The 12747-nt window shown below is 41.9% G+C and overlaps 1 protein-coding gene across 3 annotated transcripts in view; it reads right to left on the reverse strand.

Moving 5' to 3' along the window:
* Positions 1-2307: 2307 nt before the first annotated feature.
* klf5b (Kruppel-like factor 5b) overlaps positions 2308-12747 on the reverse strand; it is a 28910-nt gene continuing 18470 nt past the window's right edge. The window contains exons 1-4 of one of the 3 annotated variants that reach the window (XM_049593606.1): positions 10984-11235; positions 6958-7891; positions 5649-5708; positions 2308-5290 (exon numbers count right to left, since the gene is read on the reverse strand). In XM_049593606.1, the coding sequence (XP_049449563.1) occupies positions 5112-5290; positions 5649-5708; positions 6958-7879 (1161 nt within the window). In that variant the 5' untranslated portion in view covers positions 7880-7891; positions 10984-11235 and the 3' untranslated portion in view covers positions 2308-5111. Of the gene's footprint in view, positions 5291-5648; positions 5709-6957; positions 7892-9843; positions 10212-10983; positions 11236-12747 lie in introns of those variants that run through there. The other 2 variants (XM_049593605.1, XM_049593607.1) reach the window with 2 other exon arrangements.

Consider the following 12747-nt stretch of genomic DNA (forward strand, 5'->3'; position numbering starts at 1 on the left):
TGAGATATAACGTTATGTTAGGAGTGTTTTATCTCTAATTGTTTTGGTAACATGAGCAAACATTAGCACAGTAATGCTAAAATAACACATTTTATGTGATAGTCACGGCACAGTGCGGCAAATATAGGTTGGTAGGATTATAATACATGCGTCTCCAGAGTGTTCTTTCCACCTGGAATAAGCAACACTGATATTCACTCGCGTTTTGTCCCGTCCTCGCTTATTTGATCTTTTTCTTTTATTTGGTGGCATGGTTTCCCTCTTACGGGGCAAAACATATGTGTGGTCCTCCATTTAAAGTGCGACAGAATCATAAAAGTACAAAGCAGGTTCACGCAGAAGCGCCCCGGATTGAGTTTCACCTTCTCTGTCTCCAGTGACGACAAGTTCTAGGTAAACGCGAAAGGCGAAGCTCGTGTATGTCTTTCGGCCACTGTATTCAAGTATGGCGACACAAGAAGGCAGCCTCCAGCAGACCGCGCCCTGCCTGTGTATATATAGAGAAATCATTCTAAGCCTGTGAGAAAGCTTCCATTTGTATGTGAATTGCATTACACTTTAGTAAATATATATTCATGAAAGCAATAGTTGATATTTGCTAATAAACAACCATGTAAATTACACATTGTAACTTTAAATTTAAAAGATGATAATAATTTAGAATAAAAAAATTAAATAATAATAATAATAATAATAAATAAATAAATAATCAATTTGGGGGGGCTTACCTAGGGCAGCGAATGGGCTAGGTTCGGCACTGACAAGTCAGGACGGAGACATACAAAATTCATTCTGTTGTGGTACTGGTTAATAGCGCTATATGCTATGCAAGTGCAAGGTCAGCTCAGCAAAATAATACTAATAATTACAAGTAATTACAAATCTTAAAAAGCATTTATGATGTTTTGAAAATTAATATATTACTTTGTTGTTCAAATGGCACTGCAGTCGGTGAAGAGCGCATTATGTCTTGTTCAGGACACAAAACTCACTTTAGGACTTGGGACTTATCAGTCTTAATTTGGGACTAGACACTTACTTGTGACTTGGAAATCAAGCCATGGCCCCACATGTGTGTGTGTATGTATATGTATATATATATATATATATATATATATATATATATATATATAAATGAAAATCCTCACTTATATATTTAAACATCCAAAACATTCTGTACCTCTGTGTAATATCAGATTGCTTTGTTATCATCCAGCACCAACAGAGAGCGGTATTTTAAGACCCGGTATGTTTAACACAGCATGTATACAGTTTCTGAGAACAGGTTGCACTTAAAAGAAAATGCCCAGTACATCCTGTACGGCACTCCATTATAACTGGATCTGGATGAATGTTTCTGTCAGCCAGCAAAGGATTCAGATGATTACAATAACAAGGTTTCTATTCCCACTCCGCATAGCATTTGGGTGTGCAGTATATCACACGCATGATTTATCACTCACAGGGGCCCATAGTGTGTAGGCTATACTGCACGGGCAAAGTACGTAAGCAAATAAGAGTGATACTATAACAGTCTCCGCAGGGAACTTCCTGTGCTTTCAGGACAAGCTCAGACAACTTCTCCGGTGAGTTCAGCCTGTCTTGGCACCTTCTGTCAACACCTCTGATGTGACTCATGTCAAGGACACTTTCCAACAATTACAAAACAAAAGAAGGAGTCGTCTTGTTTTTGTTTGGATTACACGGAATTGTTAATCACATCAAGTGCATGAAGGGTGTGGGCCCGAGCAGCCACTGAACACTGACGCCAAATCACGTGTTGCAGCAAAGGACTCGAGCAGCGAAGACGATCAAAGTCAGATGTGAAGAGAGAATAAAACCAGTTTGGACTAGTTTATGAATTTGAAATGTCAGAAACTACATCTGTCAAATTCTGAAAATATTCCACGTAAATATCTCGTTTTTTTTTCTCCTCCTTCATCACAAATCAGAACATCAGACATTTTTAACTTGTAACTTTAAAAATATGTATAATGTTGAAACCTTTGTCTACATTTTTGTAGATTTTAAACATCCTTGCTATCTCAATACAAAATGTAAAACATCTGTAACTGTAATTCACCTTTACTTTGACCTTTAACAATGAGCTACAGCGTATAGATCGATAAAATAAAGTCAGACAGACCAATATTAACATTATTACAGTCATTAGCATATAAAAGCTTAATGCAATAATTTGTAAATTTGATTTAAAGTAAAATTTAATGGAAACACATAATGCAGAGAAAATCTCCTAAAATGTATGTATTTTAAAATATATATTAAAAAACACGTAAATCAGAAATCTAATATTCAACACAAACCTTTTATTTGCACTGTGGGGGTCACATGGCTTCATAACACATTTCTTAAAATCAATTTGTGGCTACATCTTCACGTTATGAAGCTATGACACAAAATATCATTACGCCTTTCACGTCAAAATATCCGTGTGTATATATCTAGTTTAAAAGTATTGCAATAATTTACTGGCACAAACTCTGCTGAGCTGCTGTCGTCGTGGCTGCAGAGAGTGATGACAGTGTAGACCGTGACAGTATCCAGTATATAATTTGATCCTTCTTAGACTTTGCCCAAAAATCAAAAAATAAAAATGAACTTTGTAAATAAAAAAAAAATCTTTATACACCCTTAAAACAATCAGTGGATTGTATCCTTAAACAGAAGATACAAAATATATACATCTTAACAAATTATAGAGAATTTGTTCAACCCGACTCAAATTAGAAAGAAAGTTGGTCATAAATAGAGATTGCTATAGTGAGGAAATGAGGAAGGGCAGCCAACATACAGAATCATTTAAGTAGAGTACCTGATAAAAGAACATTGTCCCAACGGGGCAGCTTTGCTTTTCATTCGTCCAAAAAAGAGCAGTAAAAGGCACTTTCAAAAGGTGTTTGAAAACATGGATAGCAGTCAAAGAAACCAAAAGCTTACACAGATGTTCAGACTGGCAGGTGCCAAGTCTGAGTCCAAAAACAAACAAACAAAAAAAAAAACACTTTGAAACCACTTATGAAGACAAATCATCAGTAATATGATAATCCTGTTATAAAGTTATGACCCGTGATTGGCAACCAAAAGAAAAACGTCTGAATTTGTCCATCATAAAAACTTGCCAAGAAGAAAATAACTCTGACCTGCTGCTGAAATGTCATGTGCTCAAAGCTGCTGTAAATTTTATTTGAGCACTTGTCTTTAACCATACTTAGTGTAAAATGAGATATTGCTGCGCCGCTAAAGTTAACATCGGGCAAAACAAGCTGGTCAAAACAAGTTAAAGGGCAATTTTTGTATTTTTCAACCTGGACCCTTTATTCCCACGTTTTTGTGTCTAAGTAACTAACAGGGATAACAATTTTTGAAACTGGTCCAGTATGGAGTGAGAAAATCGCAGCCGCTAAACAAGCTGTAATATAACCACTAAGGGCAACTGAGCACTGTCAATTGACGTCCACTAAAAGTGCTTGTTTTTGCCACTGATGGGCTCAGATTGTTACTATAAGTGTCCGACAATTTACAGAAAAGATCCCTATAGAGAAAGACCTTCTTGTTAAAAAGTAAAATCCATATTTTTGGAAACAAGAAATAGCCCTGAAATCACTACTGGCAAACCAACCAGACTCCATTTAAAAAACAGTAATTTAAGCATGTGTAGAGTCAGCATATTTTCACATCTAATCACATGAAATGTGTTTATTTCAGCCAAACCAGAGTTGGTGATTGTTGGAGCAGTGAAGAAAAGAACCAAGATGGCTTTTGAGTTTTCTTTTGTTTCTGTCGACTCTGAAAGAAATGTGTCTTACTGTAATAAAATTAGTGTTTTTTTAAATGGAGTCTGGTGCGTTTGTGATAGCGATTTGAGGGCTGTTTCTAGTCAAACAAAAAGGATCTTACTCCTTACCAAACACATCTAAATCTGTAGGGATCCTTCTCACAATGCTGTCAGACACTTATAATAACAATCTGGAAACTGACGGAAGTTAACAGTGCCCAATTGCCCTAATGTTACACTGCAGCTTGTTTCACTGCTGGCAGCTGCAGCCCTCTTACTCAATACTGGACCAGTTTCAAAGTGGTTGCTCCATTAGTCACTTGGACACAAAGCAAGAGATATCAGGGTTGAAAAATACCAAAGTTACCCTTTAATACTTTTCAATAGTTGAATAAAATGTTGCAGTGTCCATTGACGTTCTGAAATGATAATAATAATCTAAAAAATGCAACGTTTGGATTAATCTCTGCACCTGCCTGAAAGACATTTAACATTTCCTGAAATTAAGATATCTATGTTGCAATACAGGGGGGGCATGGATACAGAACATTCATAACGCTGTCCAAATGAATATGATTAATAGCTCATACACATTATCGTCCTTTCATTTCAGTATTATGAGTAAATATAGATTTTGTTTTGAGTTATCCTCTGTGGCAAATTAACCCATAAATCTGGCAGTGTTAAAGTCACCCTGTAAGCGCGGTGAACAGCGCTCATCCCGTGATTTATTTCTCCTACTGTGTCTTTCCCTAAATCCACAACTTTAACAAACTGCTGTTACTTCCTATATTACACATGCACGTGCCATCAATCCTACAACCTGCTGGTTAAAACAACACTTCCTTTGACGCTCCAGTTGGGAGCAACACTATATCTGCTCTTACAGTATGGCAGTTTGATATTTAAGTTAATTAAATAAGTGACACATTTGACACACTGCTGATATTAACTGTACAATGGGAAAAAATGAAAATAATTGATATTTGAAGTTGTTTGTGTACTTTTAAGTGCAACACAATGTAATGAAACTAAAGGCTGAGTATTAATTTTATTATTACATTTGGCTAATGATTTCTGACTGACATCTTTGCAAATGTTCCCCAATATTAGGGCCTGAAATAAAATAAGGCAACAGTAATATTTGATCTTTTTACACTAAAACAAACAATTACTTGTGGGCCAGCACTGCTAAGAATGTCTCCACTGGGGAGAGTGTGAAATAATCCACAGTTTTTTAATTTGTTGCTGATATGTAAGTGCCGGGTCTTTGTCCACGTTTGCTGGAAAATTAAATTTGCAAGAGAGGGGGCTTCTAGCTCTGGTGTCTCTTCATGTGCAGGGCCAGGTGATCGGAGCGGGAGAAACAGCGGTTACACACGGCACACTGGAAAGGCTTCACCCCGGTGTGTTTCCTGAAATGGCGAGTCAGCTCATCAGAGCGGGCGAAGCGCCACTCACATCCCTCCCAGGAGCAGTGGTACGGCTTCTCTCCTTCAGCAGACGCAAAAAAAAAAAAAAAAGAGGCAAAATGAAGCCAACAACACAGTTCCCTCAAGAAATAACACTACTTTAAAAGTGTGGAGCATTTCTACACATTTCAGATGAGTTTCGATAATAACAAAGCTGATACTTTTTCATACACGTGCCTCAACTGTGAGCCATAAATCACAGCGTGTCCTGTCTTTCTCCCCTGCCCCCTTTATGAGAGCTGCAGGCTTTATGTGATTTGACAGCAGTGAGATGTGGGCCAGGTCTGTCAGCACACAGAATGCATCTGCATGCCAAGTACATTTTTCTGCCTGGCAACACCACCACTTTCACCCCAAAATAAGAACTCAAAACATTTTACCTGTGTGGGTCCGAAGATGGGCTTTTAGATGAGAGGACTTGGTGTATACTTTCCTGCACCCTGAAGGAAAAAAAAGTTTATTAAGATCAGTTTACCGTGCTTAAATTTGAGATTTAGGGCTCTAGTTTCGCAGACCGGGCGCAGCGGGGGCACAGCGCACCTGCGCTTCGCCAACTGGGTGTGGCCAGGCGGATTTTGTAAGTTTGGCACACCTTACACCTGGCGCAGCTACTCGTCTGTCCCACCTCCGTCCCTCCTAAAGTCGGAAAGAGGGAGGTGAGAAGGCGTGGAGTGGGTTTTACACACATCACACCAATCAAATGAGCCCCTCTCCTCGCCCTTAAATGTGCCGCGCGAAGATGTAATGAGAGTTTACTCAATTCGCCATGGCGGAAGAGAGCAGCAGCGTCAGACGGCCAAACTTCTCCCAGGAGGAACCTGATGTTTTGGTCCAGGAGGTCCAAGCTCGCAGTGTCCGAATATACAGAACTGCGAGCAGACCTCCATGGGCTGATGATGCAAAGGTAGCCTGGGAGGAGGTCACCACAATTGTAAATCAATGTTGCGTTTCTCTCGTGCGCGCGCGCTCTCTCTTTCTCTCTCGCAGTCTCACTCTGTCTCTTTTCTTTTGGCTTTTCTAAGATGGCAGATGCTGAATATATACTCCCTATCTGATGCTGTGGCTGTTTGTGGTTGGCTGAGAGGGATGTGAACTCATTAGTTTGCAGGCTGTGTTAATCAAATCAGGTTGGGTTTCCATTACGCGTGCCAAACGTGCCAAACGGTGCCAATCCCCTTTGATCTGGCATCAGATGTGACGGGACAGTCGACATAGAGATACATTTATGTGCTGATTGCAGATAGTTGCATTGAATAGTGTTTTTTTGGTATTTATTGCATCGTTAATGTGCCTGATATTCTGGAAACCTGCCTGTGAGGTTTTGGTGACGTGTGCGCACTGTCCACTGGTCAGCCAAACTTCGGCTTACACCGGCTGCGCGCCCCCTGCGCTGACAGTAGACCTGGTTTCAGATGGCAAACTTTCAGCGCACCTTCAGCGAAGCCTTTTGGCACGAAACTGTCACTGCGCCAAGCTGGATCTGTTGACACCTCCCCCTGCTGCGTCGCCACACCCATCTCAGCGCACCTCGGTCTGCCAAACTACCAAACTGAGCGCGCCTCGGGTTGCGCTACTCGAAACTAGCTATGCGCGGGGTTCGCCACCCTGCGCCACCTGCACTGCGCCGGGAAACTAGAGCCCTTAGTGTTCAAAAACTTTATGGTGGTGCAGACTAGACAGAGGTCTGACCTGGAACATCACAGTGGTGAATCCGCCGTCTCTCCAGATCGGGATTATTCCGTCTGTTGTACTTAACAGGGGCGGACTGAGCTAACACCGGGGACAGCGGGCCAACACCTGCCGTCGTCTGAACTGGTGTCAGGCTTAAACGCTGCACTGGCGCAGGACCTGGGCTTTGGACTAATCCAACGTTAGAATTCTGATCTGGGCTCTGGATTGGAGCTACACTAGAAGTCTGTCCTGGATCGATGGGATTGTGGGTCTGAAAAGTTATCTTCGAGGCGATGCTGGCTTCGTAGGAGGGAGGCGGAGAGAGATTGTGGAGGAGCTCCTTCCCCCTGTCTGGACTCGGGGGATCGGAGTTTGGCGGAGAGGGCGGCAAATAGGTGGGTCTCTGCTGATGGCCTAAGTGCCGGTTAAATGGGAAACATTCGTTCTGAGGACCGCCTGTGGGTTTGGCAGAATTCTGCGCTGAGCCTACGTGGACGTTCCCGATGGGAAGACTCAACGGCGCCATGGGGATGGAGTTCAGCTGCGACCCGTGAACAAGCTGCTCCAAGTCAGAGTTCAAAAGCTGAAACAGTGGGACGTCCTGGAAATCTGGCACTTCCTGTTTGATGAAGAATTTACCGCTGGCCGCGTCGGCGGTGCTAAAAGCACCCGGGTATTCTGGGAGTGTTGGCGGCACGGCGTTGTTGCCCTGACAGGTGGGGTGCATCAGAGAGTGTGAAGGCTCTGTTTTGATCTGTCTCACAGTCCTGCAGAGGCCGGGGTGCAGATATGTGACGTCAGGAAGGAGCAGGCTCATGTTGACACTGTATGGAGGGGCGAAGTCCTCGGTGAAAGGCGGCTCTAGCATCAGAGCGCCGTCCCTGCACAGCATTTTGGGATTCACAATGTCCTGTTGGTGCGGAGACAAGTAGCTGTCCATCTCTGATTTACCCTGTAAAACAAAAGAGAGGGAATCATTCATAAGTGTAGATTTCGGGGGGGACGCACATGTGCATTTGTCCCCCTCAGCAAAACATAAAAGTAGCCGAGGACTTTTATTTTGACAAAATTAAAGATGTTTACACATGGAAGGATTACTGAGCAGGCCTGTTGTGCATAGACCCAGGGGTCCAAAGTGTAAGTGGGACCCTTAACCGCAAAATGTCACTCAAATTTACACATACTGACCAGGAAAACAAACAAAATGGCCACAAAGAGATGCAAAGGAACCACAAAGAGACACAAAATGACTACAAAAGGGGGCAAAACAATCACAAAGAGACACAAAACTACTACTAAGATGCAATGTGACGACAAAGAGATGCAGAACAATGAAACAAAATTAGCTAAAAGAATTAAAAAGCGTGTGCTCCTATGTAGTAAAGGTGCGGAGGGGGGAGGGGTGGCCTTTTCATATCTGTGCCCAGGGGCCCACTGTCTAATAATCTGCCCCTGCATTTACACTATAAACTGAAGACCAAAAAAAGACAAAAACTGGAGCATAAAAATTCACCAGAATGCAGGAAAGTGATGCTCAAAAAAAGTGTTTGATGCTGAAAACTTTCTCACCAAGGACCCCCAAATCCCCCTCCCCCCATGTTAAAATCAAACCTGCGTCCTTGGAATACTTAGGTCAGCCATGGTAACATAGCGTTATTCCAAATGCAGTGGCGTCAGCTAATAAGTTTGGGCTCTCACATGAGTTATTGATGTAAAGATATTCTCCTTTATCACATCACGGGCCTGTCCATAGAAATGGCCGGGCCCCTGAAAAGGTCTAGTGAATGGGCCCCCCCTTAAATCTGCTTTACTTATGTCAACACATGCGTCTGCTGTCTCACACTCCCTCCTTGTTTCGATGAGTAAATTTCTCAGGTCATGTGGCATGTTGCCCTCAATTTTTTGGCGACAGCAGTGCACAACAAAATAAATAAAAATAAATTTAAAAATCATACTACTGCATTTTCAGGAAAGGGAGTTATGAAAGATATATTATATATTTATAAAAATACATAACGCAATACAATAAAACTTGATATTATATTTTTACATTTACATTTTTAGCAAGTAATGGTGAATATTTTGGTTTTAAATACAAATGGCTGACACTGCTTTTATTTAGGATGAACTTACAGTAAGTATTGCTGGACTCCACGGGCACCCTCAGCAGCTAGGCCCCGAAAGCTTTCCCATTTAACCCCTCTTATGGGTGGTCGTGCCACTTCATAACGCAAAGAAGATGGAATATATTATGGAACCTGAACGCCTCATCAGTTATCACTACTGTTATTCTAATCATGATTAAAATGCCCCAAAAAGACCAGTTATTTAATGCAAAAACTACTGACTATTCTCCACTGATGCTGAAGCACCACAAGACTTTTAAAATTAAAGGAAAAACTGACTGCTGTGAATAAATTTGGGGATGCATTTGGGGCCTGCACTTGTGTACACCCAGCCACATCAAAGACACCCCCCTCCACCCTCCACCCCCTCCCTTTACAAGCAGCAGCCGCCCTTCTGAAACAGCCTGAGCTGTTTGGAAATACATGTCTGAAATTAGAACATGCAGTTGCTCTGCAGCGCCATGCATCTCTTTCCTCACAAGTTTCGGGGGAGCGGGTGCAACGTTTCACATCCCAGCCATGCCCTGCCTGTGATCCACTGACTGTCAGCATCAATACAAGACATTCAAAGCGGTCACGTGCAGACACTAGCTGGGAATATTAGAACACAAGCACATATCCTACAGGCCGGAGTCCAATATTAGGAGGCTTTACATCTTTACATGAGAACAGCCTGTTTTGCTTTGATCAGCAACGTGCAGAATCTCTACGTCAGCGGGCATCAGTAAACACAGTGGCGCTCAGATGCAGAATAAAAACACAAAATGCAATCCCATACCAAATTATAATCATGGAAAGAGGAAGTTCCCGGGATGGCATCCCTCGCGGTGCACAGCACTTGTCCATGATCTTCACCTCTCAGCCCGTCGGCTGTCAGTGGCGCGGGGGTTTTATGGAGAAACTGCGCGTCCTGCCCCGGAGCAACCCAAACATTATTCCTCACGGCAGCGGCCATAAAAGCAGGAGGTACTGTGAGACTATCCGAAATCTTTCACCAATAAATTAAGCATATGTTCTTTTTGGTTTCGAAACAATCTGTACGAGCAGGGAGCCAGCTGTCAAACGTTCATTCTGCCTATTTTGCGCTGGCTTGTCAAATTACGCAACTGCGTGATAGCAGCGCGTCTGCAGGGCGGGGCTCGACATGTACAAAATAAACAGGACAAGCAGGAGATCGGGGCAAGACGTAGTGTAATGAATCCTGAGGTTGTAGGATGAGGTGAAATGGCTGAAGGTAGAAATAACGTCAAACACGTGGGGTGGGGGGGTGAAGAGGGCAGCTGAGGAAGTGTCTGTGTTTGTGTCCATCAGAGAGCAGCTCATTCAGAATAAAGTCAGGCAGTAAATAATTGCTTTAATGGGAGCAGTGTTCCTGGGGATCATGTTAAACAGGCTGAGTGGCTTCTGCAACTCTCATATGACTCAAAGGTTGAAGCCAAGTAAGGTTAGGAAAGTAAAAAAGTTTAATTACATGCAGTTTTTTCAGGTTAAATCACCAATATTTGACTTTTTAACCTCTCTATGAGGAAATCCAAACTATAAATTCACACACATCTCACCTGGAGTCAATCAAGTTTGCACAACCCCCCTTATCATTTCTTTTTAATGCACTTTTTTGATTTTCCTTAGAGCCTCCAGCACGCTTGGGTCCTGGTCTGGCATGTTAAAAACGCCACTGCAGTGCAGCTGTCTGTCAGGACTGCATACTTGATGCCAACATTCCTGGGCCAGCAGTGAAGCCTGCACACATACACTGGCAGGGGGATGTTTCCATCAAAATAGCTCAGCATTTCACTCAAATACATTGTGTGTCACATACAAATGCAGCCACGGTGATCTGTGCTCAACCTGCATGCAGCTGAACTTTCACCTTAACTGCAAATGCTGCATTCAGGTACTTAATTTTACATTTACGTACCTTTTGTCGTGACCTTGTAGGAACTCTGATGTGTTTATCTGCCCCTTTTGTTGTTCTTTACATCCTTGGATGTACTGTAGATATGTGGCTCAGCAGTAAAAAAGAGTCGGTAATCCAACCGCCAGCCCTGTCGAGATCACAGTGACAGCAGCTTTATGCCTCAGCTTAACAAAACAGAACTGACTTGTCAGGGTTTGTTTTTTTTTCCCACACAGGTGTATGGTAGTATGTTGATGATATAGTGCCAGTGCAACAAGCTGGAACTGGAAACACTGGTATGCTACAACGCTGGCACGGATGTGGACGAGGCTGAGCAGCATTTCATTACAAGAGGAGAAAAAAAACGAGTGTATGAAAGGGTTGGGTTTTTTTTTTTTAATGTGACATTTACTGCCACTCCCATTCCATGTTTGTCTTCAGGCAGTTTTTGTGCTCTTATTAAAATGTTGCACACACTGAAGGCTTGACTGAACTTGTTTTTAAATGTGAGTGTCTCTTAGGTTGGGTAGGGTCACATGTGAAACCTTAACATATTCTGTTCAGAGTGTAATGTATGAAATGAAATTGTAATTGTAATTCTAATTAGACAATGATTCGAGCGTGTCAGCTCTTCATCAGGTCATCTTCAAACCTTGATATATTTTTAAAACTGTTCAGAGTGTGATGTATGAAATAAATTGAAGTGTTCATGTACTAAAAAATCTGATTCACTCAGTGGTTTTGGGGGGATTAAAAGTGGCAGGTCAAGGCCTTTAGCTGTGACACTCTTTATCCTCTTATATTTGTTTTAATTGTAGTGTTATTTTACTTCCTGTCACTTTAATTCCACTTATTTTTTGATACTTCATTATTGTGTAATCTTTATTTAGCTGTAAAGCACTTTGTAATGTTGCTTTTGAAAAAAAAAATGCTGTAAATATAATATAAAAAGTCACTGTTTTGTTTATCTGAATTGTGATATTATTAATAAGGATGCCACACAATTGAAATTCTTCAAGCATTATCAGAAAATGCTCACATATTCTTATTTCTCATTATTCAGCTACCAAAAAAAAAAAAAAAAAATCTGAAACATATTCAAACGACTGCTGATCATCCAATTAGGAGCTGATTGATTGCTTGTCATGTGCTGACCTTTCAGAGTGCAATTTAAATCCGTGGATGTCTCAGCTCCAAGAGGAGCAACTGTCATTCTTGGCCGTGGCTCTTCCTGCGCAGCGAATGTGAGCCGAGCCCTCCTCCATATCCCCCCGTATTAAAACCTCACAATATGCCCAACAACTGCACGGCGGAGGAGAGAGAATGCACGGTATGTGCTTACAGCATCACAACTCCTCTCTCCTCTCGCATGGACTAATATGGCCAAGCCAAGAGGGGATGGGACAATAAACACATGCGGGACGTTACTACTGTAAGCACAGGGTGATATTTGATTTTTTGTGTTTTTAAAAGGGGAAAATAACTCCCAGTGAGTGTATGAAAGTGTTTGGTTTGTGAAACTGATACGACCCAAAGTGTGTACATGAATTTGAAGCTCTTATCTCTGTCCGTCTGTGATTAATCTTAAATGTTAGTGTAACACAAGAAATACAAACAAAATCTTATGCTCTATATTTAGTCTGTCTTCGAGCAGGTGCTTGGCACTCCCACCAGAGGGCAATGGTCAGCTGCAGTGGAACTCCACTTGTGCGGTTACGTTCTGTAGCTTTGTACTGCTGAACCATCAAATTAACACAGTTAATGCATTCCAGTTTTATATTGTGT

This window comes from Epinephelus fuscoguttatus, linkage group LG13 (genome assembly GCF_011397635.1).
Source record: "Epinephelus fuscoguttatus linkage group LG13, E.fuscoguttatus.final_Chr_v1".
In the NCBI taxonomy this organism is placed as follows: Eukaryota; Metazoa; Chordata; class Actinopteri; order Perciformes; family Serranidae; genus Epinephelus; species Epinephelus fuscoguttatus.